This window comes from Ambystoma mexicanum, chromosome 6q, assembly GCF_040938575.1.
Source record: "Ambystoma mexicanum isolate Mex_15411 chromosome 6q, UKY_AmexF1_1, whole genome shotgun sequence".
NCBI lineage: Eukaryota > Metazoa > Chordata > Amphibia > Caudata > Ambystomatidae > Ambystoma > Ambystoma mexicanum.
The window spans coordinates 1,119,767,207-1,119,794,547 of NC_090937.1; the positions used below are offsets into that span (position 1 = coordinate 1,119,767,207).

Below are 27,341 nucleotides of genomic sequence, written 5' to 3' on the forward strand. Positions count from 1 at the left end.
CTGCGTGATTGGAGGATAGTGCCTCAGTGCGTATACGCGGAAGTGACGTTGGACGTGTGGTGCGGTTTAAAAGGTGCGTGTAGTACGTCATTTCCTTGTACGTGCTTCCCGTGGAGAGCGAGTGGGTGAAATCTGTACTTCTTGTCGGTTCACACGCGATTTACTTCACAGCGTTTCTAGTTCGTGCTCCCTGTTACCTCTGTCAGTATTTTTCTGATTTTTCTCTTCGACCTGTTTCCTCAAACAGCGTTGACTTCTCCTTTTGTCCTGTCTCCTCAGACAGTGTACAATTCGTCTTTTGGCGGGGGTGTTGCCAACGCGCACACGCGCGTATTTTTCACGCTCTTTTCCCAGGCAGACGGTGAGTCGCACACGTATTTACCAACTGTGCTAGCCCCGTGTGTAGAGTACCCATTCAGAGGTCATTGTAGGCTGCGTGTGACACGCATACGTTCATTTTTGTGTTTCTGGGTGCCACAGCGTAGTGCAGGTTCCTTTTCCCACGCACGTGGTCTACGAGGGGTCGCGTGCACGTCATTTTCTGTTTTAGGGGTGCCTGTGCGTTGCGTGACCCGTCTTCTTTCCCCAGGGGATACATACAGCCTTGCTAGAGCACTTGGGTACGAATTCCATCTAGTACCCTACCCCTTTGACCCCCAATTGCCCAGGACAATTGTCCACTGCAACTCCCATACGCACAACTCCATCAGTGCCATGGCTGGGAGGCAAGCAAATGGTAAGGGTGGCAAAGGTGGCCGAGCCTCAAGAGGTGGGCGTGGTGGGCGTGGTAGGGGCCGTGGCCAGGATTTGCAGACTCCCCCAAGCCCCCCACGTGTGGAGGACCAGTCAGGGACACACACCCCCCCCCCATGGTTGAGGGAAACGTGGCTGACACCATCCCTGCTCAGCCCTTGTTGGACCGGCCCGTTGTGGCACCTGACCTAGCACAGGGTGACTCCCAGGCTGACTTCCAGGTCGCCAAGTCTAGGCCACGGGTGGCGGCGCAAGCCAGTGTCACCAGGCCACGTGGTACAGGGGCAGCCATGTCATCTGCTGCCCCGAGTAGGCGGGGTGGGGAGGCTGCAGGGGCAGCTGCAGCTCTGTCCACCCCAGCTCTGACTCCCCTAGCAAGGACAGTGTTGGTCCCAGTACATCAGACTGAGGTTCCCCCTGCCATCATCACACTTCAGCTAATGCCTGCAGAAAGTCATGTGCTCAGTGTGCCATCGCATACTACTACTACACAGTCCACCGGTGCTCCTGCCTCTAGTGTCCAGAGCGGCGTAGGGCACTCCGGATCCCCACCACCCACAAAAAGAAAGAGGAAGAGTGCTCGTCCAGTACAGGCTGATGACCCCGACACGGCTACACGGTCCGGCACGCCAAGGAAGCCTAGCTTCAATGATGCCGAACTGGATGCACTTGTGCAGTATGTGTCCGAACATGACGCCGAAATGTTGGTCACTTCAGGGTGTAGGATTGCACCTGCTCGACGTCAGGCACACTGGCAGTCCATCGCGGACAGCATAAGTGCCCTTGGGTTTATGAGGCGCACAGCTGTTGAGTGCTACAAGCGCTGGAACGACCTTAAGCGTAGGGCAAAGAAAAAGCTGGCCTCAAGTCATGCCGCAACTCTGGTGACTGGAGGACATAGAACTCACTCTACATGAGCATGTTGCTGGGACCTACGTCACAGAGGAGCAGATCCAAGGTGTGGGAGAACTGCCAGATTACGAGGCATTGTCCAGTGAGTGCACATGCATGTGTGTGTGATCCATGTGTATGTAGTTTGTGGGAGGGGATCTGGTTGAGTGCCAGGTCAGGGTGTGTGTGCCTGAGTGTTTTGTCCCACCCATGTGCTTCATCCAATGCATTCTGCGCCCCGGGATTTGGGTATTACAGTATCCCTTCTGGCCACAGTAGGCGTTTTGCACTACATTGCGCCAGTTGCCCTTGAAGTGGCATCTTGCTACCACATTGTTCCGTATTTAACTGTGTTCATTCAGGCTGATAGTAGGAATTCACCTGGTTCTACTGCGCATCACTCTGCCCCATTGTCACATATATGACATGCCCATGGTACATGCCATCTGTGTGATGGCATGTGTCATGTATGTGTATTGGACATGCCATTCACAGGCCAATGTGTGATGTCACTGCTAGCCAGCATGCAGCTGATGTGTTGCTCTCCCATCTTGGTGTCATCAGTGTCTGACATTTTCCTCCCCTTCTAACTCATGGACAGTGCATGCATGGGAGGGTTATAGTCATGTGGGACATGTGTAAATCAAGTACTGGTACTGTAGCTTGTCTGGCCTAATAGCGTGCCATGGTGCTAATGCCTGTTTCCATTTTTTGTCTTTCTTGTTTTTGCAGAGGATGACGCACCTGAAGCTGTTGAGGGAGAGGAGATGGTGCAGGCCCAGGAGGGATCTGAAGCACGACCAGGCACCAGTGGGGGACGTGGTTTGGTGGTGGGGGAGAACCCTCTCTTGCTGCAGGCCATACTGTCCCGGGGTGTCCCTGGCTGCACCTCCCCAGAACTCTTTTCAGGTGTCGATTCGGATGAGGCCTATGTGGATTCGCAGGTATGTGTTCATGGAAGGGATACTGTTCTGTCCGACCCACCTGCACCAGGGGTAGAGCCCACTATGGGGATGTCAGTGTTGGTAGGTGCGCCTGTGGTGGTTACGGATGCAGGGTCACACTCCGCAACATCTGATCCTGTTCCTGGGCCAGCAGTTCAGAGGGGAAATGCAGTCCTGCAGCCTCAGGCAGTGCCGACACAGCAAGGCGCAGTTCGCCTTGCCCCAGACAGGTGTGGTGCCCGCCAACGCGGTGGCCGTCCGCCACCAGGCAATACCGCATGGGAGCAATCCATTTACGGTATGGCCAACCAACAGGCAGCATCATCCGAAATGATTGCTCAAGCCATGGAGAGGGTGGCCACTTCCATTGTCCCCCCAGAAAGGCAGATGGAGCTACTACAGCAGGCAACAGACTCCATTTGCCAATCAGTCAGGGAGGATATGTTGGCGTCCAACAGGGACAGACAGGCGGCCCTGGACAATCTGAGGGAATCAATTTCTATAGATGCCCAGGGACAGAGGGAAGCCCTGAGGGGAGAGGTCCGGCACCTCAGGCAGACTCTTGTGGACCTTGAGGCTTCCATTGTCACCAGGACGGAACAGCTGCTGGAGCGCGTCACCCGTACGCTCTCAGCAGAGATGCAGGCAACTCGGGCGGAGGTCCGGGCAACACGTCGGGTGTTGCATGGGGATCTCCGCACCATATCCCTCCAGAACGAGGCCTTCCAGGCCCGCATGCTTGCTGCCATGGAGGACCAAACTAGGGCATTGCGTGGGCTGCCTCCCATGGCACCACCACCTCCTGTGGCAGCAGCAGCAGAAGTTGAGGAGAGCGAATCCAGCAGTGAATCTCCCACTATTTAGTAGCCGTGCAGTCCATGAGCCCATGGAGGTGTTTTTTTTTCGCAACATTCACGCAGGTGGCTGTTGGTGGGCACCCTGTCCTCGGACCTCCTGGGTGGCCTCCCCCACCCCCCCCTGGCCCACACATGGCCATTTTTGATTTTTGAGTTTTTATTGCAGTGTGTTGCCTTGTGTGGCTCCCGTGGGCATCCACTGTATTCCGGCTGGGCACATGCAGGCTTGTCCTGAGTTTGGGTTAGATGCTTGGGTCAGTGAGACACACACCCCTCCTGCTTCCCGTTTCCATGGGCTTGCAAAGGGTGTGCCCAAGTGACAGTGAATTACACAGTGACGTTGGACTCCCATGAGCTGTGTGGGCAGTCTGTAGTCGATACTGTGTATACATTCCTAGTGCATATTGTTGTTGTATTGCGCACTGCATGGTGTATTGATGTGTGCTTGTGCATCCATGTCTCCCTCCTGATTTGCAGGTTCATTCCTCATGTCTTCACAAGGCCGTCCACTTTGGAGATGGGGCTCATGTTGTGAGCAGTGGACTTCCAGATGTGCGTGGCAACAACACTGTACAGTTGGAGGTGGTGGATGTGCTGGCATTCTCATGTTGTAAGACTACGTATCCTTTGCCTTAGTACTGTCATGTTTATGCTATGTCGATTGTATTGCGGTAAGTATTTGGTCATGTGTGTTGTTGTTTCTACATTCATGTGGGCATATTGTGTGTGGCCAGTTTCCATTAGGGACACTGTACTTTGTGACACGTGTCATGTTTGGGGGATGACTTTGTTTGCTCTCACATGGCATGTCATGCCATAGTGTGTTGGGTGGCGGTGCTGGAGAGGGGTTGGGTGACATGGCACTGTTGTCATGTTGTGTCTTGCAAGGGGGTAATGATTTTAGCAGCATAGGAGTGTGTCTTTTGAACACAGCATTGGTGCTGTTTGTGTAGGTTGGGAAGCACACAATGGAACACTTCCAGATGTACAATCTCAGGCTGGGATGGTTGTGACAGTTGACTGTCCATTGACACATCATAATTGTCAGTAACAATCATCATTGATTGTCAGCTGGTATGTGCCAGAGCTGTGTGCACTCCACAGGGGTGTGATTTTATGTGAAGTAATTAGCCAAGAGCTGCGTACGGGCTGCCTCACCCCGTGCCCTTTCCCCTCCCATGCGCAGTGGGCATGCATGTGGTTGGGGATGTGGGGGCACCACCATGTCCACTGCCAGGCCCCGGCATGTTGCAACGTTGTGCAGGACACATGCTGCCACTATGATCATGCACACTACTGGGGGAGCGTATAACAGCTGCCCGCCAGAACGGTCAAGGGAGCGGAAGCGTGACTTGAGCACTCCGAATGTGCGCTCCACGATGCCCCGGGTTGCAATGTTGGCTGTGTTGTATCTTACCTGGGGTGGCGTGGTGGGGTTCCGAATTGGCGTCATCATGTGGGTGCTGAGAGGGTAGGCACTGTCCCCTGGGGTGGTGGTGATGGGTATCATCAGTGGGGTTGTGACATTACTCAGTATCTGACATGCATGCATGCGCAGTTGCATTTATACTCACCGAGCAGCCATGTATCGCCATGCCGCCCAGCTTCTATGTCCCGGTTTAGGGTAGACATTCTGTAGATGAAACTGTCGTGGGTGGAGCCTGGATAGTTGGCGTATACTGAGGTGATGATTCCCTTGGCATCACATACTACCTGGGCGTTGATGGAATGCCAGTGCTTGCGGTTTCTATAGATGTGCTCAGTTGCCCTGGGGGGACGTAGAGCCACATGGGTGCAATCAATGGCACCTAGCACTTTGGGGAATTGTGCCACCCTGTAGAAGTCCTGGGCAACAGCCTGCCTTTCTGCAGGTGTTCTGGGCAGGTATATGTGCCTGCGGACTGATGGGCGTGTAGTGATGATGCCAAGACCTGGTGTAGGCAGCGTGACTGCGTGGCCTGTGACACCCCCCCCCCACTATGGCACTTGTCCGCTGAAATGATCCAGTGGCCAGGAAGTGCAGTACATTGAGGACCTTCTCCAGGGGGCTGAGTGCTTGGGAGCACAGGGTGGTTGATGTGAGGTCATCCTCCCACTCACTGACCAGGTCGAGTATTATGTGAGGTGGAAACCTGTACCTCCCATACACATGGTCATCAGGCATCCCAAAAAGGCTGGTTCTGGGTGTAAATATTCTGGCCCGGTTATCCTCCTCCTCCTCCTGCGGTATCCCACGGCCACTGCTTCTAGGAACGGTATGTTCATCCTGGCGTCTGAGCTTGTTTGTTGTTTGCATGCACTTTTATGCTGTGCGGGTGGACGTACGCCTACTTCCTGCTGGCGTACGTGTTTCCGGATTGGCCATGTTCGTTTCCATGAATACGTGTTGTAGGCGAGCGTGTAAAAGTTCCCGCGCAGCCCAGCCCAATCGCGTGTGGTACTTCTCACGCACCCCTGAAATACACGCACACGCTCCCCCAGGACCGATCGCGTGTGAAACCACCCGCGAGCCCCTGCAATACACGCGCCCAGGCCAATTGCGTGTGGAACTTCCCGCGCACCCCTGAAATACACGCACGCAGCACAATCGCGTGTGAAACTTCCCGCGCACCCCTGTAATACACGCGCCCAGAGCAATCGCGTGTGGAACTTCTCGCGCACCCCTGAAATACACGCACACGCTCCCCCAGGCCCGATCGCGTGTGAAACCACCCGCAAGCCCCTGAAATACACGCGCCCAGGCCAATCGCGTGTGGAACTTCTCAAGCACCCCTGAATTACACGCACACGCTCCCCCAGGCCCGATCGCGTGTGAAACCACCCGCGAGCCCCTGAAATACACGCGTCCAGGCCAATCGCGTGTGGAACTTCTCGCGCACCCCTGAATTACACGCACACGCTCCCCCAGGCCCGATCGCGTGTGAAACCACCCGCGAGCCCCTGAAATACACGCGCCCAGGCCAATCGCGTGTGGAACTTCTCGCGCACCCCTGAAATACACGCACGCAGCCCAATCGCGTGGGAAACTTCCTGCGCACCCCTGTAATACACGCGTGGCCTGTGACACCCCCCCCCCACTATGGCACTTGTCCGCTGAAATGATCCAGTGGCCAGGAAGTGCAGTACATTGAGGACCTTCTCCAGGGGGCTGAGTGCTTGGGAGCACAGGGTGGTTGATGTGAGGTCATCCTCCCACTCACTGACCAGGTCGAGTATTATGTGAGGTGGAAACCTGTACCTCCCATACACATGGTCATCAGGCATCCCAAAAAGGCTGGTTCTGGGTGTAAATATTCTGGCCCGGTTATCCTCCTCCTCCTCCTGCGGTATCCCACGGCCACTGCTTCTAGGAACGGTATGTTCATCCTGGCGTCTGAGCTTGTTTGTTGTTTGCATGCACTTTTATGCTGTGCGGGTGGACGTACGCCTACTTCCTGCTGGCGTACGTGTTTCCGGATTGGCCATGTTCGTTTCCATGAATACGTGTTGTAGGCGAGCGTGTAAAAGTTCCCGCGCAGCCCAGCCCAATCGCGTGTGGTACTTCTCACGCACCCCTGAAATACACGCACACGCTCCCCCAGGACCGATCGCGTGTGAAACCACCCGCGAGCCCCTGCAATACACGCGCCCAGGCCAATTGCGTGTGGAACTTCCCGCGCACCCCTGAAATACACGCACGCAGCACAATCGCGTGTGAAACTTCCCGCGCACCCCTGAAATACACGCACGCAGCCCAATCGCGTGTGAAACTTCCCGCGCACCCCTGAAATACACGCACGCAGCCCAATCGCGTGTGAAACTTCCCGCGCACCCCTGTAATACACGCGCCCAGAGCAATCGCGTGTGGAACTTCTCGCGCACCCCTGAAATACACGCACACGCTCCCCCAGGCCCGATCGCGTGTGAAACCACCCGCAAGCCCCTGAAATACACGCGCCCAGGCCAATCGCGTGTGGAACTTCTCAAGCACCCCTGAATTACACGCACACGCTCCCCCAGGCCCGATCGCGTGTGAAACCACCCGCGAGCCCCTGAAATACACGCGTCCAGGCCAATCGCGTGTGGAACTTCTCGCGCACCCCTGAATTACACGCACACGCTCCCCCAGGCCCGATCGCGTGTGAAACCACCCGCGAGCCCCTGAAATACACGCGCCCAGGCCAATCGCGTGTGGAACTTCTCGCGCACCCCTGAAATACACGCACGCAGCCCAATCGCGTGGGAAACTTCCTGCGCACCCCTGTAATACACGCACACGCTCCCCCAGGCCAGATCGCGTGTAAAACTTCGCGCGCACCCCTGTAATACACGCGCCCAGGCCATTCGCGTGTGAGAAACTTCTTGTGCACCCCTGAAATACACGCGCCCAGGCCAATCGCGTGTGGAACTTCACGCGCACCCCTGTAATACACGCACACGCTCCCCCAGGCCTGATCGCGTGCGGGCCTTCTCGCGCGTGTAGGACTTTGGCGCACATTTTTTTCCTGCACAGGGACGCTACCGCCTGCTTTCGTGTGGCGGACATGTATGGGCCTGTGCGCGTCTTTGGCCGTGCGCTGTTTTTCCCTATTCGATTCTATGAATACGTGTTGTAGGCGAGCGTGTGGGCGTTCTGCGCACTTGCCTCCTGTACTTCCCCCGTGACGCCCACATTTTCACGAGTTGTTCCCCATTCTGCGTGTGACGCCCCGTGTTACGCCTACTTTTGTTATGTGCGCCGCGCTATGTGCGAATTCGCTGTGGCCTTATCGCACGGCGTTCGAAGACCTGTGCGCCAGCGTGTGCCAGCGTGCGCCGCGCACTTTCTCAGCGCACATCCCACATTTCGCGCGTGCACGGACTTCCATGAATTGATGTGCGATGTTTTCTGTGCGATAATCGCACTTGCACTGCGATTTTCGCTGTTTCTCTGCGAATCGCACGTTTTCGCACGAGTGCGCCATTTTTTCGGCGCACGTTGATTCCATGAATCGGCCTGAAAATATTGTAAAAATAAAGGATTTATTTTATATACAAGCAGACCAAGAGATTCCTGGGTGAGTATTATCATAAAGCATATCAACACATTATAAATACACAACACTATGCTTTAAATACACAGATCAAAGCACAGACCTTATTTAGAACACCTAACAGTATTTCTAAGCCCGTAAAACCATAGATTACTCTCTGATTACTTTCAGTAATTCAGGGGTAGTATACACTGTCAGTTATGCAGTGGCACTCAACAAGGAAATCACAGTCAACCAACTTGCAAATATACTTTTCTGAATAGTGGAACACAGATTCAAGGGACAGTATATACCTCTACTGCTTTTGTGATAATACACTGTTATACTAGGTGAGTAAGATCTTTTTGGTGTAATGTACAGTTACTGCTGCCTTGCAGCTCAGTGGAACTCGGGCTAAGATAAGCAAGAACTCTTTACACTAATTATGGATGCCTCTGGTAGACCAAGGTCAGCTACACCCAAAGGAACGCTTTTTAAGATCTGTGGAACACAGATTGAGATAAGCAATAACTAATTTGTTTTAGGATTACACACAGCTAACACAAGATAAGTAAAACCTATATACCTTTTAAATGAGCTATCAGCAACTTAAGAGGTAAGTATGACCTAAGGCAGACTTATTCTGAACAGGCTAACAGTAAGTCAGATGAAGCAAGACCCAATTGGGGACACTCCTACATTTATCCTCACAGGAATTGTAAAGTGAAACTAACAGCATTACTTTTGGGGAAGAGGCACAACCAATTCACAGGTGAGTAAATTAACCTTATATACTTTTCAGAATAGTGCAACGCAGATTTAAGGTAAGTAAGAACTTTTGGAACTGCTCGCTCTGATTTACAGTTACCAATCAACTTCTTTTACAAGTAACTTTTGTACACTTGTTATTCTTTTCAAGGCAGAACACTTTTCTTATCCAGTCATTCCCTTATTCTATAGCATGAGTACATTCAGAGGCAGTAGAGGTACCCTGTGGTCTGGATGCCAGATGAAGCCAGGGTGAGATAGGGTTCAGTTGCACGCAAAGTCAGAGTTCCAGAAGAAGACTGTTCAAACAAGTTAGTATTTCACTTTAAAGTTAGTTGAGGGTCAAGGGACCTCAGAGAAGACACCATAGGAGGATTCTCGCCATGGGCTTGGGTGAACTGGTTGAGTGGCCTCCCAATCACAGGAAACACCCCAAAAGCTATACAGAAATCACAAAGGCTTAAGGTAGGTAAAATACCCCAGCCAACACATACCTCAGCACAGAAGAAGAGTTGCAGCAGGAAGACTTCGGGATCTGCAGCCAATAACCTGGTTGATGGATTCCTTTGTCAAGAAGATGGAAGACAGGACTTTGGAAGGACTATTGCAGTAGGGATCATAGGAGAAGGATCCAGGCAAGTTTCCTCGTGGCTGGATGCGGCTCTGTGGATTTGGCGCATTTTCAGGAGCACAATAGAAGACAGAATATAGCGGGTTGGATTCTCATTGTTTGCAAGGTCCAGCACCCTGATGAGGGAACATTTTGGACTTGAATCATGCCTTTGGAGATCCAGTAGATTCTTTAAACTTCAGCTAGACCTTCAGGTCAGGTAAATTAGTTTACCTCCACAACCTAAGAGAAATCCACTAGACTCATAGCAATGGAGGACAACAAATTAAGTGCGGATTCTGTAAAATGGTGCATGTCAGTACATTCCCACTTTCCGTTTGTCACACTGCTGCCAGCCAGTCAGCCATGCACAGTTAAACTTTTATTTGACATTTACTGCAAAGTAAATGTTAAATAAAAGTTTCAAACATCTCTTGCAAATGCTACTTGCCCTTCATAAAATCTACTTCACTATGAGAGTGGGTGAAACACTTTGTGAGCTATAGATGAGTGTGTGTAAAATGTAAAAGGTTAGCTGCATGAATGGACACAAATAAATCGATATGATAAAAAAGGCTCTGAAAACAGTTTGGCCAGATGTCTCCTGCAGGTTGTAATATATAACACAATCATAATCACAAAGTAAAGCGAGCTCTGGTGGCTAACTACATTGTTTGGTATTGCAGTAGATCTGTAGATGGTACAGACTGCATGGACCGATTGATCACTACTTTGCGTAAGCATCTAGTTTGCCTTGTGTATTGATTATGTAAGAGTAAAGAAAGACTAAGCAGAGTAGATTGCGTAGCAGGCAGAGAACTGGGCAAACTAAGTGGAATATTGTAGTTTGTGGTCATCTCACTCTCAGGGTACCTGGTATAATGCAACAGGGTGATAATATAGAATGTCAATTAATATGGGTTTGTTCATGGGTTGAGCACATTGCAAGATGTATGCATCCTGCAGGTTACAGAACTGGGTTTGCCATAAAATGTATTTGTTCATGTTCATTTTCAAAAGAGCTCACTCGTCAATATGATGCATCTTCCCCAACAAAATGAAATATATTTGACACCGAGATTTAGATACACAAACCCACACTTTACTGTAAAGCATGGAGATGATGCAGTGTTTTACAGTATCAACACTGTAATTATGCATTATGCAACAACTTACATTTTAGGAATGCAATTGTATTACTGTCTTTAAACAGTGACACATACTGGTCTTTGTCAGACAGGCTATAGAAAGCTTAATAAAAGTATAATCCTGATTACTTCTGGTTTGCAATTATTTAAAACAAATCTTGCCTAGCACTCCCACACATGACTATGGCACTTTGGAGTGGAGGGGATAATTAATGCTGCACTTTTGCTCCATTAGCACTTGAAGTGAAAAGAGGGTGAAGAGAGCTCTGAATGCAAGAGGGGAATGCAGGGCGAGCCGTGCTTTCATTGAAGAGGTCAACTTAAATAGCTAAGGTTGCTACACACGTGTCCATTTGATTAGCAAACCTACAGAATTGAATATCAAATTGCTATGTGATACTGCTTATTTTATGTCTTGAAAATGAGAAGGGGGATACTCCGTATATCCCCTGCACTTCACATATGGTGGGGGGGTGTTGGTCTCACCTAATAAAATGTAAATGGGATCAAGGATCCTTTCTACCCTTGGGAACTGTATTTCTCACAAGGCAAGGTTAGCCAGAGAAAGTTAAATGGGGAGCCCCTAGGCACTTATTGCCTAAACGTTGTTAAAGTGGATAACTTTTAAAAGACACTGTGGAAAGTCTTAGAAATTACACCCATAAAAAGAGTAAAAGACTGTGAGTGTGGAGAAAGATTCCCACTCACTGAGGTATAGGGAAAAATAATCTACTAGTTCAGCAAAAAGTTCTGGGGTTGACACAGGTCAGGAAGTTTTATCATTGATATGAAAATCTTACCCAACAATGAGGGGTGGGGAGATCAAGGGTGTGCAGTGGAGGGAGAGGGACAGACGTGTACAGTGCACAATAGAACTCACCAGGCGGCCTAGCAGCCAAACAGAGCAGGAAAACCAGCACTGGTACTAGGATCCCAGTTGGGGAGCAGAGTTACAGGTACACGAGTTGAGGCTCAGGCATACATGAGGACTGTCAGAGCGCAGAAAATGTAGTACAGAAAAACCCCCAATTAAAAATAGTTTATCACAGGAAGATGCCACAAGTACTTAAAAGTATAGCACTAAAAAATGCAGCAGAAAAATAATTCAGTGAGCAGTGTTTAGAGGCACAGCTAGATTCGAATTTCAAGTAAAACACTACCAATGCAACAAAACCAATTCAGTGTGCAGGTTTAGAGGCACAGCTAGATTCAAGTTGTGTCACAGTTTAGACAAACTTTATAAAAGGATACAGTCGTGTAAAGGATACAGTCAGCATCCACTCTCGGGAAGCCCTTCCGCTCTGGGGTAGCTTGAACGTGCAGCGAACCAGATTCTTCCGGGACACCTTGCGCGTGATGCTAAACAAGACTCCCCCCCCCCAAGAGCATAGCCTGTAGGAATTTAATAATAACTAACAGGCCAGGGGCTTGAGCGAAAAGGCAGGAGCAGCGACAACAGAGCTAAGGGAGCAAACAAAACAATGATTCAATAGGATAACTAAGGTTACCCAAAATGCAGCGACCAGCCACCCACAATTACCCTCTCTTACCTGCTTAGCCAGAAAGATATCCCACAACCTTATGTGAGTCCAAACACACCACGGAAACCAGGTGATGCAGGAAGAAGGTCCCAGTTGGTCGAAGTTAGTGCAGAGGTTCACCTAACCCAAACGGCACGAGGGCGCCGCTAATGTCCAAAAAGAAATCCCTTGTTCAATTCAGCAAAGCGTCCCTGAAGTGATGGTAAGCAATCCAGGTAGTGACCAGTAGAATCAGGAAAGCGTCCATATAGTTACGTTGATGCGTAGAGTGATGTGTCTTGTGACAAAATGTAAAGTACCATTAAACAATCCAGAATGCGTAGAATATTGAAGGGGAATTAGGAAGTTCGTGGAGATAGCAGCCAGAGATAAACAAAGCTTAATTGGAAGTTCAGTGATGAGGAAGCGAATCCGAAAGCGTCACAACAAACAGGAGCAGGAGAGAGCAATCCGTATACAAAGCCAGGGGTTCGATTACCAAAGGGAAAACAGTCGAGGGTTTTAGCGCCAGAAATGGTAAGGGAGGAGACGTATGGAATAGTCCTTAAAGCAAGAGCCGGGTCCAGGAGATTTAGAAAACAGGATAACGAGAATCGGGCACTTCAACTAACTGCTTAGTTTTAGGAGCACCCGTTGCATAACGGCAACAGGATGCATAAGAGTAGTGGAGGAGAAGAAGACAGTGTGAAAACAGAGGAACAAGAAGATGCAAGGTTCAATTAACACATTGTAGAGGAGAGCAGGCTTCCATGTGTAGGTTCAAGTGAGGATCCACAGATGACTGTCAAGTAGCGCAGCGTGAGAGACCAGAAGAGCCAGCATAAGAGGCCGCAGAGTTAGCAAGCATGTCCTGAAAGAATAATGTGATGACTACAGCTCTTGGCGGGGATGAGCAAGTGAGAGCAGGGCAGGTTGTGACAAACATTAAAATGGGGAGAGAAGGAACACAAGCTGTGTAAGTGGCTAGGATGATCAGGGCTTACCCGTGATGCAGGATGGAAGCCACAATGGGGTAGTAGGCGGAATCTGACGACATGTCGGGGAACCCATATTGCCCGCACAGGCCCGGACAGGGGCCTTGGTGAGGGCCTTGGGTTGGTGGGCTGGCTCTCTCGCCTGCTGGCTCACAGATTGACCTTAAGGGGATGAAATGAGTCTATCACGGCAGTCGCAGTGAAAGAGGGTAGATGAGACACTCTGGTGCTTGGAGGGACTGCAGTGGCGGCGGCCATGTTGAAAAGAAAGGCCTCGACTGAAACAACCCAACTAGGGCCACGAGGACAGTTGGACTGCAGTAGCAACTGCAAACAGCATTGGAAGATGCACAGTTTTCAGTAAAATGCCCTGTTGTAAATATTAGGCAAACCAATGTGATCGTAGTCAGTGTGCATCAGAAATCGTGCAATAAGTCTAGTGTTACCTCACTGGTCTTACCTAGCGTTTTTTTTTTGTGCATTTCTTAAAGCGCTCACACAGCACGGGGGCATTGAGGCGCTGTTACAGGAATATGTCTCTTAGTTGCGTATTTACAACACGCTTAATACCCAGAGGTTTTTAAGCGTGGACCCGGGGATCGAACCTGTGTTGCTTCGTGTCGTCTCGTTTCCAAGGCAAGCACGTTGCCGCTGAGCTATCCTCACGGGACAAGCATTGTGCAGATGTCCATATGTTCGTGCCGCCTCATGGTCTCTGCAAGTCAAACACAAGCAAGTCAAGCGCAAGCAGGCAATGCCTTTGGATTTCATAGATGAGGCATCCGTGGCAGGAACATCCATCAGAAAGAGCATTACAGAGAGGCAAGTTATTTGTTCTTTGTTGATGATGTTGGTAGTGTACTTGGGTACATTTTGTAAGCTTTTATGAGCCAAAAATGCATTGATTTCCCTGTGATTTCTATAAATGAACTAAATAAATGAAATAAATAGTGGTTTTGATTGGAGCCATTCTCTTGTATTAGTTATTTTGTTTGAGTAGTTGTTAATTGTTTGCAAACAAATGTGACTGCAACAACAGTTTCCCGACTTAACTAGCAGCATTTAATTCTCATTTAAAAACAACAAATTGATCAAGCTGTTTTCTCATTCGAGAGCGAAGGTGATTAAGCCACTGTTTGTCATGGGGTAACAGAAACTGCCTCATTGAACAGTTTGAAACCCCTTGGATCATGTAGATATGTACAAAATCACTTTGGTCTATGGAAACATCATACTCAAAGTTAGATTCTTTGAATTTGACACGTTTTAAAGAAAATGCAGCCATAGGACCAATTTATCGTAATCTATTGGAGGGTTTATTTTTTAACTTTGTGTGTTCACAGAATACTTTTTGAAGATGTTTTATAACTTGAATCATGTGGCTTTGGCAAGAGAAACAACCGAGAGATTTTGGCTCCTAATTACAATTATAATTCGTAATGAAAATAGTTTTGTAAATCCTTTCCTCTTAAACATGCCTGCATTTATTTTAGTAGTTGCCTGAATAGATGGTTCAATATTATATTATTTTAAGTGTGGTCTGTTAATTCCAGTATCAGACCATTTTGTGGGTGGCATAGGAGGTATATTGTCTGAGGTTCCCATCTAGAGACAAACACTGTTTTTATTTCAGTACTGCATGTGTGGAGCAAACATATTTATTAGTAGAGATGTCCAATCATCTAAGCTGCTGTTTTTGGCATCACTATATTTGTGTTAAACATTCTAAATTTTGCTCCAGTCAGCCTTCTTCTTGCCATCACCACCTTCGAGAGAGACACCGATGTCACTTTGGTCCCTGTCCTCCATGTCGTCAGTCTTGCCAGAAGACATTAAAGAAGTGTGGTCATCTGTGCCCAGCACCTTGCCATGACGAAGCACTTGTCAAGCAAACTGCCTTGGTAAGGAATCAATGGAATGTGTCGCGATCCTACTTCTCTGCCTGCCAAGAATAGCAAAAATATCTCGCTCCCTGATCTCGTGTCAGAAAGTTTAGCAACCTGTGTAAATATTTAGGGGTTGAGTTACGGTGTACCTTTTTATTGAGCAATACAGGAAGTGCTTTATTTAGAAGCTGCCATGATGAAAGTCCATTTATTTTAACAATATATCTGCTAAGGAGTAGGAACTTTCTACGAATGGTATGAAGTAGTGAAACCTTTTAGTTCCCCAAATCTTTACTGATTTACACTTGCCGATACATTTGGGAAAATGTTCATTTACATCTTCGTTTCGAGAATGTGCGGCTATACTGTTTGTGTATAAATGGCTCCTGGTTTATCTGCTGCACCATCGATCACAGAAGCATTTACCTCCCTTCCCTGTCAATGTTCTACTTCATCTGTACAAGAGAAATAAAAAAGAAAGAGTTTGATGCTTTTGGATCTCTTCATACTGTCTTGTCCAATCAAACCCCATTATGGGCAAATTGACTTTGACAACTGGAATGCAGGAATTACTTTGGCAGAAGATGGAATTATGCAAACGTGACCTTGTGGTATTGGGCCACACATTTCTATATAACTTTCTTCTTTCCATTTATCGGAGTGTTGTGGTGAAAGATTCATTAAGTGTTCCTTCTTTTATTTTTTATTACAAAAGCCTCAGCCTGCAGGACCCTGGGAACGGTCTTCTGAGCCAGCTTTCATTCAGACTGCATTGCCTTGCCCGCCTTGCAAGGTTCCTATACCAACGTAAGTATCATAAAACCCATTTTATCAGCATTGTTGTCTTAATGTTAGATATTTTCTGCATATTATGCTTCCCAGCTTAAGAGATTGTTTTCCAAAAGATGAAGTGTTGGTGAGCCGCTCTATAAAATCTTCAGATAAGCAAATCATTGCACGTATGCTATAGATCAATGTAAAATAATTTCCGCATTGACACAAACTATGGGTATTGTTCGGCAAGATTGTATGCAATAACCCTGTGGGAGACTGCACCAGCCTCTTCCTCTTGGCAATAGATAACCCAAACTTTGGTATAAGTCTGTACTACACAAGTTGGTAGAGTGACTGAGCAGCCAGGCTTATCTCAAGAGGGGTCAGTGTGAGCTCTAGGGTTGTAACATAGTTTCAGTGACAAGTATACAAATAACAATTACACTCAAGGTTTCTTGATTAAATAATTATGTAACAGTTTTAAAATAAGCCTACTTTAGAAGTGAGCAAATATGTAACACTTAAATACACATTCTCAGTTTCAATAAATCAGTAGATACCCTTTGGGGATGGCCCACAGACACTTCCTACACCCTGAGGTGATTTCAGTAGTTAAGACACTGTGGACATTGATTGATCACTGGTACATTTAGAGCAATACTGAGTCAGTTTGATGTCAAAAGGAAAAGGTTAGGTAAGGAAACTGTTAGGGAGAATTCTCAGAAATTTGCTAATGCCCTTCTACCTTAGAGAGCCCCAGCTCTTTTGCTGGACTTCAGGACTTCTCATTTTTATCCTGGAGAGAGCGAGACCTTTTTCCCCACTCGCTCATGCATTTTTGTTTAATTTGAACTCTGTTTCTTGTGGTTTTGGAGTCTGACAAACTCCATAGGCATCATATTTTTACATTGTGACATACAGCACCTTCAGTGCAGTGGCACAGGGAAGTCTTTCAGATTTCCCAAATGTTTAAATACCTTCTCTTGGTTAAACTACTGTTTCCAAGAGCAGTGAAGTGAAATTTACTTTACTTACATTTTTAACTTTTCTAGACTCGGTGCACACCATCTTACAAGAGTGCTGGAGGGGTTACTTAGTATCCCCTTTGTCTAGTTTATCATGTAATATTTTAATGTTGCCCTTTCTACAATTAATGGCTGTTGGCAGTGATTTACCTTTTCCTACCATTGTGTGTTTCTACCGCAGACTGCAATTGCAGCTGCAGTAAAGCACCCATGGGTGCCCATTTTGTCAAAATGGCCCAGTCTTCTTTTTTCGCATTTCTTGTTGGAAAGGTCCTTCTTGAGATGTACTCTGCGCACCAAACCAGATTTGGTCCCATTGTTTTTTTAAAAAATTTTTTTTATTGTGTTAACTGTTTGAGCAGCTTTTACAAAAGAAGAAGAAAATCCTTTTTCCCAGTGAGTTTTCCAGTTGCTTATCAAAGGGCTAAGTCCTTTCAGGGTCTTTCTGATCATTCACATATAACGTCCAACTTCAAACTGTGCAAGAAGTTTACCACTGCGATTGCTGGTCTTCGACTTAGCCCGTTCATTAAGTATGACCACCAGTAGTCCTCGTACATTCTTGAGAGAGTTGACTGGAGGTGACCTAAATGGGTTTCTCTGTTGGCAGTGGTTCCTGGGCATTGGAGAGTCAGGTGTTTTAGACTCTCCTTTGAGTCTTGGTTCTGGCAGTATCGACAGGAGTCCGACGCGGATTTGCCTCGGGTTTTCAAGACCTCATTAGTCTTTAGGATGTTCAGTCTTGCTCTCAAGAAAGTCGAGCGAAAGGTCTTATTCGGAAATTTCAGTAGATAACTGGTAGGCTCGTTTAGTTTTTGTGCAAAGGGCGGGAGATGGGCCGCAGATTTGTAGTTGGTTGCTTTCTGTTGTGTGTCGCACCAGTCTGATTCTTTGTTTTCTTGCTCTTTTTTTCAGATTGACCAAAAGCTCGTCCTCTGAACTACCTATTGATTTTAGGAGAGTTTGATTTTTGTCTATCCAGGTTTTGAGCGTTTTGTTTGAGCCTTTCTCAATTTCTTTCTGGATCAGTGTATACATTTTCTCCACGGATGATATCACTTCACTGTAGAACATCAAACTGTTGAGGGATACTGTGCTTTGAAGTGAGGTAAGACAGAGTTCTCTCCTTATCAAAGTTATTGGGGTCGTGGTAGGCAGTCGGACTTTTTTCCAAAGTGAACCCTCCAATTTCAGCCAAATTGAGTCCGGAATGCCAATCATAGCTGCTACGCCATAAGTAAGCGCTGGAACTGCTTTCATCCTGTAAAAATTAGTAGCCGCTTTTACTGAAAAGCGGCCACATTTTTTGTCCATGATGATCAATTGATTTGTCAAGATTTTGTTTTCGTTGATCAGGAGGACTAGCATTGGTTGCTCGTTCTTTTTGTTACTAAACATGGTGCCCAAGTATCGAAAGGCGTCCACCTCTTCGAGGCGGGTATTATTAAAGAACCATGCCTCTGAAGCTTTTCGTTTGGCCGCTTTTGTCAGTCGCATCACTTTAGTTTTCAAGGCGTTACTTTCCAAGTCGTTGGTATGAAGGTATTCATTCAAATTATCCAATTTTCACTGGAGCCCTATCTTCGCTTGGTCGATTAAAATGATGTTGTCTGCGTAGAGCAGTCTGCTGACCTTTTTAGACCCTAGAGAGGCGGGGAATGCTTTTACGTTCCTTTCGGCGTGTTGGTAGTCGCCGGTGTAGGCGTTGTAAAGTGCCGGTGCCAGGGGGCATCCCTGCTTTACTCCTCAAGTTGCACCGATTGAAGAGGAGAGTTGCCCTGTGCCGTTGAGTCTCACTCTCATAGATGTTTCAGAGTAAAGTTCTTGTATAGGATCCAACAAGGACGGGAGGCAGTTCCAGTTAGTAAGTTTGTCCAAAGCTTCTCTCTGTTTACTTTATCGAATGCTTTCGATAAGTCGATAAAAGCCATGCACAGGGGAGGCGCCCCTTCCTGGACTCTGGCCTTGAGGATGTTGATGGTGAATATGTTTACCATGGTGTTCAGGTTTTTTCTGAAGCCAGTTTGGAAATTGTCCCAGCCTTCTGAAGTGGACACCCAGGTTTTGAAGCTGTCAAGTAGGAAGGATCCAAAAAGTTTGCCAATACAGTCAAGGAGTGCTATCGGATCGCTTCTGTCACCTGACTTGTAAATTGGCACAACGTTTGCTGTCTTCCAAGACTTCGGAATGGATCTAGTTGCCGTGCATGATTCGAAAATTTCTGCTATCAAGATAGACCAGCTTGCCGAATCGGATTTTAAGTCCATGTTTGACAGGCCATCAGGGCCGGGTGCTCGTGATGATTTTAGTTTCTTAATTTTCGCTTTGATGCAAGCTGGGTCAGGATCAGTGTCCCACCGGGTACTTCGATGTTTCCTAGATTCCGTCCCTTTGTCCGATGGTTCGAAGAGGGCGGAAAAGTGAGTGATCCAGGCTTCTTCTGGGACACTGGATGATAAGACGTCCTCACTTGATGAACTTTTTGAGTTGATCGGTGACCAAAATGCCTTTGTTTGCTTGCCAGCCAGTACTTGCAGCATTTGCTCAGAGTCGTCTTGATATAGCTAGAGTTTGAAGCCTTTTAGCCAGTTCTTATAGGCCTTAGTGACGGTCCGGGCTGTTTCTATGTTGGTAATTGAGGGAAACCATCTGGCCTTTCTTGTGGGGTCCCATTGTTCGCTTTGTCTTTGGCGGGGTTCACTGCTGAAGCCTCCTCTGGCTCCAGCGTGTCTACCAGGGCAGGAAGGGAGGGAGGTGCCCAAAACTCCCTGGTTTGGCGTAACAACATTAACTTTCACACATCGTACTGGACATGTACCCCCTAATCGAGCCAGGAACTTGATACCAATTAGCTCTCCTCACACGAATAAAATGCAGAACCCAAAGACGCACTCTGAGCAAGGCGGAACACGAGTACAAGCAGGGCTTCCGGGACGAAGGCGAAACTACTGGAGTAGAGTGATGGACCAAGGGACGAGAGCAGCGGGTCGAGAACCCCAAGAGTTCCTTACTGGAGGTTGTTGACTCTGACAGGCCACAAGGGACACGTGGAGAAGGCCAGATCCCACAAGTGAGGATTGCATTGTGTTTCAAGGATGCCAGCGACCCTCCCACTGACTGGCAGAATTGGGGAGGCGAAGCCAAGCGTGTGGTACTAATTTTGACTCGTGAATTGGTAATCGTGAAACCAAGAAAGAAAGGCACACAGCCAGTGAGTTCACAAGCGACCTGAAAGACTGGTGTGTGTTAAAGTTTGAAGTAGCAACATTATATCGCAAGTGAAGGCTGCACGCATGTGAATGAGACGAGAGGAAAGGCAGACCTGTGAATGAACTTTGAAGTAAAAGGCAGCTGCGAAGCCAGCGATACTAAGTAGTCCGGCGAAAGGAAGTAGCCCACTCGAAAGTCTCGGTGAAAAGTATATTGTTTAAAGCGGTAAAGTGAATGAACAGCAAAGGTGAAATAAAGAAGTTTAACTCCTACAGAAGGGGTGAGTGAAAGTTGAACTGTAAACTTTGAGTCGAAGTTGTCCTGCAGTAGTCAGTAAAGAAGACACGCACATTGGAAAGTCTTTGACATCCAAAAGTGGTCCTAGCCCGACAGAGGGAGACCCGAAGTGAAATAAGCTTGGGGAAGGGAGCCCCCTTGCGAGTTTGTGTTGAACTGCATCATGAAAGGTCTGAGCCTGACAGAGGGGGGGACCTACGATAACTGTCTGGTAAAAGGTCAGAGCCCGACAGATGGGGACTCTGTTATTTATTTGGTTAAAACATTGTTTTGGAAGTCAAGAAAAGAGACTTTAACGTGGAAGGCCAGACGGGCCTCGATCCACGTTTTTGGAAATGTTTATTGTGTTGGAAACCAAGCTAGAGTGTGTCATCCTGCCTATAGGGACAGCCTTAGTCTGTGAGGCCTAACGTATGGAGGAGAGCTGGTGCAACCACATTTATTCATTGAACACTGATTTTTCCTTTTGCATACTTTTCTCCTTTTTACACTATGGCAGGCATTAGGTTTTGTTAGCATAGGCCATTTTGATTTGACAGACTCCACTAGGACTGTGCTATTGATCATTTGATGGTCGAGGCTACTCCCATCTTAGTTATAGGGCCAAGTAGGAGTTTTTTTTAAAAACAATTTTTATTTATCGTGCCATAGCCAACATTTGAATTTAAACACATTTCACAAACAGACATACATCAAAAAAAAAAATTACAACCTTAAGAATTATGATCATTCAAATTCCTAAATTATTATCTTTGAATAAACAAGCAATTTCAGCACAGACTATACAATTTTAGAAAACAGCACATAGGGGAATTAGTAAGAAAAGAAAAACAGAAAAGGGAGGGTGAGCGAACAGGAGAACACATTTTTTTCCACAATATAACTCTTTGGTCTCATAGAGACTACATTTAAATAAATTACTCATTGAAACACAACATTTAAAAAAAAAAAGACTTAAAAGTGTGAAAAAACGGATCCGTCCCCCCGTGGCATCCAATCACCCTTCCCCTCCTTCTCTCCTCCTTTCAAGTCAGTCACTGAACAAATTAAGTTCTCTCGGGGTCTAACAAGTTCCATTGAGAGAGCAGACTCAGGACATGCGGACAGTCTCCCCCAGAAATCAATGGTATTTAACCATAACGAATGATGGACAAACCTACCAAATCTTCTTACCCTCATACTCCAGGTGCCTGGATACTCTGATGATAAGTGTTTAGATGTCTGATTAACAATATTATCACACTTATCACAGCTTGGTAGTATTTTCCGTTCATTATCCCTTTTAGCTTGAATCTCAAGGGTTTGAAGAAGATTTAGACGAAATCTAAGGATATCTAAACCCAGCCGCAGATCTGGAGATTTTTTAAGATGGGCAGGGAGCATTGATAATCGTTTATCAATCACTGTAAAAGAGGCAGATCTGTTAGTCCTACTCATACTCGCTATGGTATCAATCCAGTCCCGCTGTTTCATCTTATCCTTCACCCTGTCCGTATTTCCCAGTAGAAGCTCAACATCACAACCTGCTTTCGCTAATATTTCTGAGCATCTTCTCTGGAATTTATTCAAGAACCCATTTTTACCCAGTTTCAGCTCTTGCGCTACTTCCTCAAATACGGAATTTTTGGGAAAGTCTAGGATCACTCTATATAGGTTCAGCCATTTCCATTGGAGCCATGATCTAAGTGAGGCAAGACCTAATTCATACCTAAGGGCCACTATTGGGACAGAGTCTGGAAGCCCCAATGTGCGTTTCCACAGTTTAGCTTCAATTGTGTCCCATTCAATATCCAGAGCTAAACAATTATAGTCTAGACCAAAAAGAATTATAGGAACGACCTTGCCTATATAGAATCTCACTAGAGGAAGTATCGAGAATTTACAGAATTGAGTCTTGATTTTTTTCATTTGCGCTCCCATCTTTACTAATTTTAATTATTCAACAGATCGCATTTTGTTGGTTGGAAAGGAGCTTATTGTTGCTCCCAAGTATGTTAATTCCGCAACCATCTCAATTGGTAATTGGTTCAAGCTCCAAACATAGTGCTTCACCACCCTCAGATTCTTGGGTGCATGGTCGTAGGCCGTACGCCATGCATCCAAGAATCTAGGCACTGGACACAATCACCACATCATAATACGGCCATGCATCCAAGAATCTGGCCATTGGCCACAATAATTATAATATGTGTACAGAAATGGAATCTGGCCATTGGAAACAACCATTATAATATGTGTATAGTAATTAAACATAGTGTGTGGGTAGTGTATAATATTTGTAACATGGTGACACAATACAATTGAAGTGCAAATGGTACTTATGATTGCTTTACCATTGGCTGTACAGGTTGACTTTGTTGTACATGGTCATGCAGGAGAAATCTTTGCTTCTTTTTCTGTGAAAAAAACATAGCACAATATGTTAGGTAGCATATTTCACAATGTCGCATTGCGTACAATCTCACATATTCATGTACTTTTTAGACCCTCATAATCGGTACATTCCGAGTACTATGTTTGAAACAACATTAATGTGCATTTTGGACAGTTGCTGTTTTTGTTTGCATAATCATTGGGTCATTGGGAAAAATATTACATACAGGATAAAAAAAATCCTACTACATTTATTTGACGTTACGTGTCACAGTATGTTTGTTTGAAGTGTGTAGTACTTAAAGGAATGTTTAAGGTGAACAAATACATATTTTTGTTGTTGCAGTAGGAAGAATTGTAATGCTGTATTCGAAGGGATTGGGTCCTCTGACGTATTCCACATCTATGACAGTAATCACCACAGCTGTGCTGCTTCCGAAAATATCCTGCGTCGATGACGTTGATACGCTGTCCTCGAGGGCCTCCGTCGAGCCGACGTCACCGGATGTTATAAGTAGGACGCACGACACCCGTAGCCTCGGTTCCGTTTTTTTCGCGACGTGTTCGCTTCGGAGATCTTGGCGCACCTCAGTTCTTCTGAGTTGTTCTCTCTGTTTTTTTAACTTATTCGTTTGTAAGAAAATTTCCTGAGATGTCTTTGTCTTCTTCTACCCCGCGACCGGGTTTCAAGAAGTGTTGGGACTGCGGTTCCAAGATGTCGCTGACGGACCCGCAAAACACCTGCCTCTGGTGCCTCGGTGAGGACCACGCCACGGACGGTTATGATGATTGCCAGTCGTTAACATTGAAGGCCTTGCAGGAATGTAAGAAGAAGCTTTCTGTCGGTAATGTGTCCAAGTCCCGGAAGTCGAAATCTGGTGGGCTTTCGACTGACGATTCAAGAGGTGACTCTCCGCCTCGTCGGCGTAAGTCCGGGGGGGTCTCGGTCCCGTAGTGGGTCCCGCCATTCCTCTGCCTCTTCGAGGTACTTGCGGAAGCGCCGTCACCGGTCGCCTTCCTCGTCGGAGTACTCCGCCCGCCTGCGGGTTGCTTGTCCCAACAAGCATTCCTCTCTTGCGGAATAGGATTCATTTCGTAAGGAGATGATGGCGATTTTTCAGTCGCAGGGCTTTGTTCAGTCCGCGCCTTCGAAAGAAGCCTGCAGGGAACATGCTAGAGCCACCGCTCGCACGCCTTCGGGCTCGGTTGGTCGGCGCGATCACTGGGTGCCTTCGAGGTCCCGGTCGCGCAAGGTGGATCGCTCTAGCCATGCCCGCTCCAGGTCCCGCTCCAGGTCCCGGCGCCATGTCCGTCGAGGGGCTCTCTCGAGGCTCCGCCTCCGAGAAAGTCATCGACGCCATCGGCGCTGAGGCCGTCGAAGGACACGCTCGGGGCACTGTACTCGAGGCCTGTGTCGAAGTCATCGGCGCCACGCTCAACGTCAATGCCGATTCCGTCGAAGCCCTCGACGTCTTTTGTGGAGGCTTTACCGGAAGTACCCTGTGCTTCGGTGGAAACTCCGAGGAAGGCCCTGCAGAACGGCCTGTATTCGAGCCTTTTTCTGTGCCCTCATCCAGGGACTTGTTCCAGCCTCTTGATTATATTTCTGAGGTGGATGAAGGGTCTGAGGAAGGTATGGTACCTGCTGAGGTTCCTGATGACCTGTTATCTGGTCATAGCCATTTGGAAGACCTGAGTCAGTCGTTGCACGACGCCAGTGGTCTGGATACCTCCCCGGAGGTTGAGTTTGGCAGGGCTGAGCCTGGTACGCGTGCTGAATCTTCGTACAGGCGCCTTATGTCAAGGGTGACAGAGTACCTGGGGTGGTCTGCGCCACCAGTGGATTTTCTTCCTAATGACCTGACTGATATCCTGGACCAAGGTCCACCAACTGACCCGGTACTGCCATTCCATATGGTCTTGTAAAGAAGGGCAGCAGCAGCTTGGACTGCTCCGGAGAGTCTCCCGGCAGTGAGCAAGTCTTTGCTGAAAAAATACCGTCCAGCCATTAGCGACCCCGGCTACTTGACTACGCACCCCACTCCGGAGAATTCGGTGGTGCAGGCGGCTACGGCCCCAGCAAAAAAAGCGTCGTACCCTACTGTCCCTCCTGATAGGGACGACAAGCGTTTTGATGGCTGGGTGAAGAAAGTGTTTTCTTCAGGGGGTATGGCTTTACAGGCAGCCAACTCTGTGTGTGCTTTAGCACGTTTCACTCACACTCTGTGGAATTGTGTTTCGTTAGCGGCTGAAAATATTCCCGAAGGGGAGGAACGGGATGGTTTCCTTGCCCTCGTTCAAGATGGCAAGGATGCCATGTGTGAATCAGTTCAGTCGGGTCTGGACATGGCAGATTGTGTCAGCCGGTCCATGGCGGCAAGCACCGTAATGTGCAGATTTGCGTGGTTGTGGAAGTCGGGGTTTGCTCCTGACGTGCAAGCCCGGCTCCTCAACATGCCCTTTGATGGTGAACATCTTTTTGGCAGCAAGGCGGACGAGAGCCTTGAGAGGTTGCAGACCTCAAAAGCTGCAGCGAAGTCGTTGAGCGCTGCAGTTCGCCAACCTCCGCCTTTTCGTCCTAGGGGACAGCAATGGAGAGGAGGTTTCTTTCGATACTACTCTGCCTTTGGTAGATCGAGGGGAACTGCAAGTGAAAGGGGCAACCGTAGGACTACCAGAGGTTCAGCTCAGTCATGAGGCCATGTCTCATGCTTCGCCGGTTGGGGAAAGGCTGGCACAGCATCTTGTGGAATGGTTTGCCATTACTTCAGATGTGTGGGTTCTGGAGATCGTAGCCCACGGCTACTGTCTTCCTTTCCGGCAGAGGCCTCGTGTCAATCCACCAGGGAATCTCTCTTTGAAGAGTCCGGATCCGCTCCTTGTGCAGGAAATTGAATCCCTGCTGGAGAAAGGCACCATAGAACTGGTGCCTGTAGCGGAGAGGAAGAAGGGATGGTATTCCCCTTATGTTTTGATTCTGAAGAAAGACGGGGGATTGAGATCCATCATGGACTTGCGTGGTTTGAACAAGCTCCTCAGGAAGGACAAGTTCGAGATGGTTACTCTCTCTCTCAAGTCCTCCAGGCCCTTCAACTTCTGGACTGGTTGGTGTCTCTCGACCTCATGGATGCTAATTTTCATGTTCCGATTCATCCCAAGCACATGAAGTACCTGAGGTTTGTGGTTGGCGACTCGCATTTTCAGTTTCGGGTCCTGCTGTTCGGATTGCCCTCCGCCCCGAGGGTTTTCACCAAGCTCATGGTGGTGGTGGCAGCGTATCTCAGGAAAGGGGGGATTCATGTCTACCCCTACCTGGACGATTGGTTGATCAGGGCGCGCTCTCCCGAGCAAGTCCTGGATAATCTGTCCGTCACCTGCCACTCCCCTCCCAGGCTGGGCTTCTCCCTCAATTTAAAGAAGTCCCACTTGACGCCAACCCAGCGGCTCCAGTACATCGGAGCAGTGCTCGACACATCCCTGGGGCAGTGTTTCCCTCCCCAGGTGAGGGCTCATCACATTCTGAAGATGGTGCACAAGTTTCAACATGACCAGAATCTCCCGACGTTCGAGTTCTTGAGGTTGCTCGGCCTCATGGCATCCTGCATTCTTTTGGTGCCAGAGGCCAGGTTGCGGATGAGATCTCTGCAATGGGCTCTCAAGCTCCAGTGGTCGCAGTCCTCCGGCAGGATGTTGGACCCCGTTCAGGTGCCGCCCTCGGTCAGCCAGGATCTTCTGTGGTGGGCCGTCGAAGGCAATCTGTTGAGGGGGCTCCATTTTGGCTACCCTGGCCGGAGGTAACGATCATGGCGGACGCGTCCCTCACGGGTTGGGGAGCTCATGCCAACGAGTTGAGTCAGCGGTCGTTGGTCTCCGTCGGAGTCCAGACTCCATATCAATCTGTTGGAGCTGAGGGCCATCAGGCTAGCCCTGATGGCTTTTCTGCCGACTGTGCGAGGGAAGAATGTCCTGATTCTGACAGACAACACAGTGGCCATGCACTACCTCAACAAAAAGGGGGGGGCAGGGTCACTTTCTCTGTGCAGAGAGGCGATGCAGCTCTGGTTCTGGGCCATCCAGCAGGAAATTTCGATCTCAGCAGTTCATCTGGCCGGAGACGAAAACGGGGTGGCGGACGCTCTGAGCAGGCTGAGCACAGTCTCTCACGAGTGGGAGCTGGCTCAAGAGATTCTCCTGGAGATCTTTGCCATTTGGGGGACCCCTCAAGTGGATCTCTTCGCCACCAGTGTCAACCGGAAATGTGAAAGATTCTGCTCGTGGGAATTTCCTCCAAGAGGAGCC

At 48.1% G+C, this 27,341-nt stretch overlaps 1 protein-coding gene across 3 annotated transcripts in view; it reads left to right on the top strand.

Annotated features, from left to right (window-relative positions):
* NFXL1 (nuclear transcription factor, X-box binding like 1) overlaps positions 1-27,341 on the top strand; it is a 1,058,117-nt gene that overhangs the window by 571,795 nt on the left and 458,981 nt on the right. For all 3 annotated transcript variants that reach the window (XR_011282282.1, XM_069631709.1, XM_069631710.1), the window contains exons 14-15: positions 15,219-15,378; positions 16,079-16,170. Coding sequence is in view for 2 of the 3 variants with exons in the window: in XM_069631709.1 (XP_069487810.1) it covers positions 15,219-15,378; positions 16,079-16,170 (252 nt within the window). In the remaining variant the exon portion in view is untranslated. The remainder of the gene's footprint in view (positions 1-15,218; positions 15,379-16,078; positions 16,171-27,341) is intronic.